The 4,724-nt window shown below is 38.7% G+C and overlaps 1 protein-coding gene across 3 annotated transcripts in view; it reads left to right on the top strand.

Moving 5' to 3' along the window:
* Positions 1 to 4,724, top strand: part of plekhg6 (pleckstrin homology domain containing, family G (with RhoGef domain) member 6) — a 28,838-nt gene that overhangs the window by 16,874 nt on the left and 7,240 nt on the right. For all 3 annotated transcript variants that reach the window (XM_014024527.1, XM_014024526.1, XM_014024525.1), the window contains exons 11-14: positions 519 to 638; positions 724 to 856; positions 938 to 1,053; positions 2,424 to 3,889. In XM_014024527.1, the coding sequence (XP_013879981.1) occupies positions 519 to 638; positions 724 to 856; positions 938 to 1,053; positions 2,424 to 3,889 (1,835 nt within the window). The remainder of the gene's footprint in view (positions 1 to 518; positions 639 to 723; positions 857 to 937; positions 1,054 to 2,423; positions 3,890 to 4,724) is intronic.

The following is a 4,724-nucleotide window of genomic DNA, read 5'->3' as shown; positions in this document are numbered from 1 at the left end:
TGCTGGAGGTTTCTTCCTGATTAGCAGGGAGTTTTTCCTCTCCACCGTTTGCTCAGGATGGGAGACTGTGATGAAGTGATTCAACACAGCCTGCTGGTTTCTTCTTTAGATTATTCTTTTTTTATGTACAGTGCCCTGAGACAATGTGTGWTGTGTCTTGGCGCTATATAAATAAACTGAAGTGAATTGAAATTGAATTGAATYCTGAATTGGATCAAATGATGCAGTTTGAAAGCATTTACTCCAGTAGATATCCAGCAATGTTAAATATAATTCTGAAATGTGGGTCCACACTAAATGTAAACAAAGTCCTCAACTGATTCTGCTAAAAACAACATGATTAATCTTTATTAATTTCTTTAAGTAAACATATATTTACAGAAAAATAAAAAATCAATACAACAAAATTTATGTATAGAGCTCTTCACAACAGGATGAATTTTTATTTTTTATCTTTAATTATGGTATTCTTGCATCTTGAATTAGTTTTGTCTCTGATGGTTATTTGTGCTCCGCAGTACGTCAAAGAAGTCTGCCAGTTCGACCTGACATGTCCCATCAGAGGAGTGGGTCCTGGAGTCATTCGTAAGCTGCTTCTGGAGGACAGCCTGAAAGTTCGGGGCAGAAAGGACAGCAAAGTGAGCAGACCTCTGCCCTGTTTTTATAAACACATGCTCTCTGTTCAGTTTGGTCTTTTTATCTCATCTCCTTGTTGTGACACAGCTGGAACTGGTGGCTCTGCTCTTCTCAGACGTTCTCCTTCTGACCAAAGTTCAGAAGAAAGGGGACCATCTGAAGGTGGTCCGTCCTCCTCTGGCTGTTGACAGAATGTACTGCTACATGCTGAAAGATGAATGTGAGTAATTCTCTCCCACTGACAGGACTACTTGGATGAACTGATTCTTTAATATGTTTTTTTTTTCTTTCTTTCTTTCAGGTTCATTTGTTCTGGTGGAAGTCGGTGAGCTCCAGTCCGCCATGAATGTCCTCATACTTGTGACGAGCACCTCTGACAGGTGCTCCACCTGGGTCTCTGCCATCCACCAGGCAAAGGTAACGTCTGAGACATCTTTACCTATATCAGAAAAAAAACTGTTTTGGTTTGCTTTAGCCGTTAGGTATTTAAGAATGACAAACATTTAATGATCTCAACAAGCCTTCGATCGATTGTCTTTAATAAATATAAAAACTGTTTGCTGATAACTTGTGCAAACTTGTCCAAATGATTTAGGAGGAAGTATTTACTGAAGGAGGACAGGAAGTTCCTAACAGTTTAAAACCACTCCCAATTCTCAGAACAATCCTAACCAGGTTTAAATATTTACCGGATATTTGGTTAATTAATGTCACCTTGACTTCTTACAATCTTTAATATATTGTTTTTCAGTAAAAATATATTTACACCACAGAAAATGACAAATGCTTGAGCTATTTTAAAAGTGAAAGATTCAGAAATTATGGATAAATCGTTAAGCAAATTAGCCTTTTCAGGATTAATTTATTTATTTGTTTGAATCCTTATTGCCTGCGACCTTGCATGTTGAAGTTTTAAAGGAAAATTTCACATTATTCACAATATAATACAATACAATATATACTTTTAATATGGTTGATTAGTTGTGATGACCATCTTTTTTAATGAATGTGTTTATTTCATTTACAAACAAAACACAAATTCACATACAATGCAAATCAAATAAAATGAAAGGTAGAAGAAAAATAATCGTAAATCTGACCCTATTTTCAAAAAAATAATTTCAAACAATAATAACCTTTGTAGATTAACTACAAAAATGTATAAGTTGTAAAAGTTTCAGATAAAAAATATTTTGCTAACAGACAGACACAGTTGACTTTAACATCCAATGCCAAATATTTTTATACAATGTGTAACGCTCAGAGTATGTGTTCTTTTTAATTATTATTGAGGAATTTATTGCCATTTCTGTGATTTGTATGATTGGTTCACTGTGGYGGCCATCTTGACTCAGACAGAGTTCAAAAGTTAACCTGTTGTTGCACAAATCTGTACAATGGAACATAGGATGTTTTGGAAACAAACTGAAAAAATTGCCTTTTTAACCTTAAATATTTGTATTTAAAGTTTCATCATTAAAATTATTGTCTCTCCCCCCTCTGTGCATCACCTGCTTTTTGTTTGTCATCATGCTTGAGAAGATTCAAAGTCAGGATTTACAATCAGCTTTAATAAAATTGAATATTTTGCCTTTAAATACATAAACCTTCTTCTGCTCTTGTTTCTGCTCTAATGACCTGAACACAAGTGCAGCCAATTCTTATTCAAGTTATTTTATTTACTTAGAAAATGTAAAAATTCAATTTTTTTGTTTTTTGTAAAACAGAATTTGTTGTTTTTTTTTTATCTTGAATGCTTTTCCTGGTTATTGTTACTTTATTGTCAGGGAACTCTGACACACCTGAGGAAGCAAAAGGCCAACAGAGGGGACAGTTTGAGAGAGCTTCAACAAAAACCCAAACCAGCTGAAGACACCAAGATAGATGACATGAAAATGGAAGAAAAGCCTCCAAAAGTTCAAAACAAAAAGAGTCTAATGGAAGAACTTACAGATGTTTTGAATAAATCTCCCACAATGAATGGATTTCTAGAAGCGGAGCAGAATCAGTCTCCCATCGAGGCGTCCATGAACGCTGGAGTGACTTTAAAGAGGAGCAACAATGTCAAGAAATCAAGTYATGTCAAGACTCTCAAGGGTCAGAGACAAATGTTCAAAGGATCTGAATGGATAGAAATGGAAAGAAAAGATCCAGGTGTAAACCCCTCTGAGGAGGAAGAGGAAGTTGTTGAGACTTCCATAGTCATGAAGTCTTACCCTGTTTCAAAATTGAACAACTTCCCTCAAAATAAACCTGCAGAACTCTCAGGAACCAACACAACCAGACGACCCAAATTCCTCCCACATAAACTGCCAGATGTTGACTACCCAACAGGTGAAGAGAGCACTTTATCGCTTCCTCGGAAGCAAATCTCAAGCGAGACCTTTTCAAAAACACAGGTGGGAAGCAGATCGTTGATAAGAAGCAGTTCAGATCTGCAGCTTGTGACTCAGGACAGCCGGAAAAACTTTTCCAGTCAGTCTGCAGTTGGAGAAGCATCTCTAGACGTCTGCAGCTTCCCATCAAATCTGAAGTCTCCTGGGTTACGGAAGAGGCGGCCCGGCAGCACAAACCCAAGCCCCTTGACTCCAATGATGAAGCCGTTCCTGCACGACACGGGACGACCCGCWTCTGCTTCAAACAGCTCCAATTCKGACTCAGACAGCAGCACGAACACCAAGAGAAACTCTCTTCCTGCTGTCTCTAGCTCAGATTCGCAGCAGGCGCCCAAAGTGGGCCCAAAGCCGAACTTCAACACATTCCTGAACAAGTACCACAGAATCTCCACAGACATCCAAAACTTCTCTGAGTCTGAGCAGCCAGATATGAGCCCACAGAGCATAAAGCCCAAAATTAAGAACACGAGGAGTTCCTCTAGTCCCAACATGATTAATGAAGCAAGGCAGCCAGTTCGTGGACCCTCCAACATCTCATCAGCCCAAGGACAGGACCTCTACGGCTCAGGGTTTACTCTAAACACCTCTCCTGTGGAAGGCCTTTTGGAAAGAGCCAAGGAAATGGGGAAAGACAAATCTGGACTAAAGAGAGACAAATATGTCCAATCCCCCCCTCTGAGGACAAATCACCAGACTCATTTCCCGCAGGATAATCCTGCACCTTCACCCACACCCAGTGAAGTGGGCAGAGACGCCGAGGAGGGGGAGGTGGAGCTGATCAGACCCCGAACCTCCACAGTAAGCATGAGGTGGAAGGAGCAGCTGGTGGACGGGGATGAAGACGACAAGAGCGGCAGGTCAGTACGGAAAAAAACATTCAATTTTATTCATTTCTTGTTCATTACCATTTATATATGGTTTTCCTTTGTATAATAAAGTTGTTTTAAAGTGCAAAATTCACTTTGTTAGCCATTAAATGCAGATATAAATCACAGAAGATTTAGACACTTCACTGAGTTATAGTTAACACACATTTTTTAGCAAAAGGTTACCTTGTGGCTACCTACCCCTTCGGAGGTCCTAGGCAAATAATCCTAACATCTTGTGCATTCCAAATCAACATGTAAAGTAATTAGAACACCATAAATTACAGGTCCTTCTAAAAAAATTGCATATTGTGATAAAGTTCATTATTTTCTGTAATGTACCGATAAACATTAAACTTTCATATATTTTAGATTCATTGCACACCAACTGAAGTAGTTCAAGCCTTTTCTTGTTTTAATATTGATGATTTTGGCAAAAACATAAAGAAAAATCAAAATCCCTGTCTCAAAAAATTAGCATATTTCATCCGACCAATAAAAGAAAAGTGTTTTTAATACAAAAAAGGTCAACYTTCAGATAATTATGTTCAGTTATGCACTCAATACTTGGTCGGGAATCATTTTGCAGAAATGACTGCTTCAATGCGGCGTGGCATGGAGGCAATCAGCCTGTGGCACTGCTGAGGTGTTATGGACGTCCAGGATGCTTCGATAGCTGCCTTAAGCTCATCCAGAGTGTTGGGCCTTGTGTCTTAAGCTCATCCAGAGTATTGGGTCTTGTGTCTTAAGCTCATCCAGAGTATTGGGTCTTGTGTCTTAAGCTCATCCAGAGTGTTGGGTCTTGTGTCTTAAGCTCATCCAGAGT

Source organism: Austrofundulus limnaeus, unplaced genomic scaffold, assembly GCF_001266775.1.
Source record: "Austrofundulus limnaeus strain Quisiro unplaced genomic scaffold, Austrofundulus_limnaeus-1.0 Scaffold425, whole genome shotgun sequence".
In the NCBI taxonomy this organism is placed as follows: Eukaryota; Metazoa; Chordata; class Actinopteri; order Cyprinodontiformes; family Rivulidae; genus Austrofundulus; species Austrofundulus limnaeus.
The sequence above is the reverse complement of the archived record's forward strand: the minus strand, read 5'-3'. Positions and strand labels throughout refer to the sequence as shown.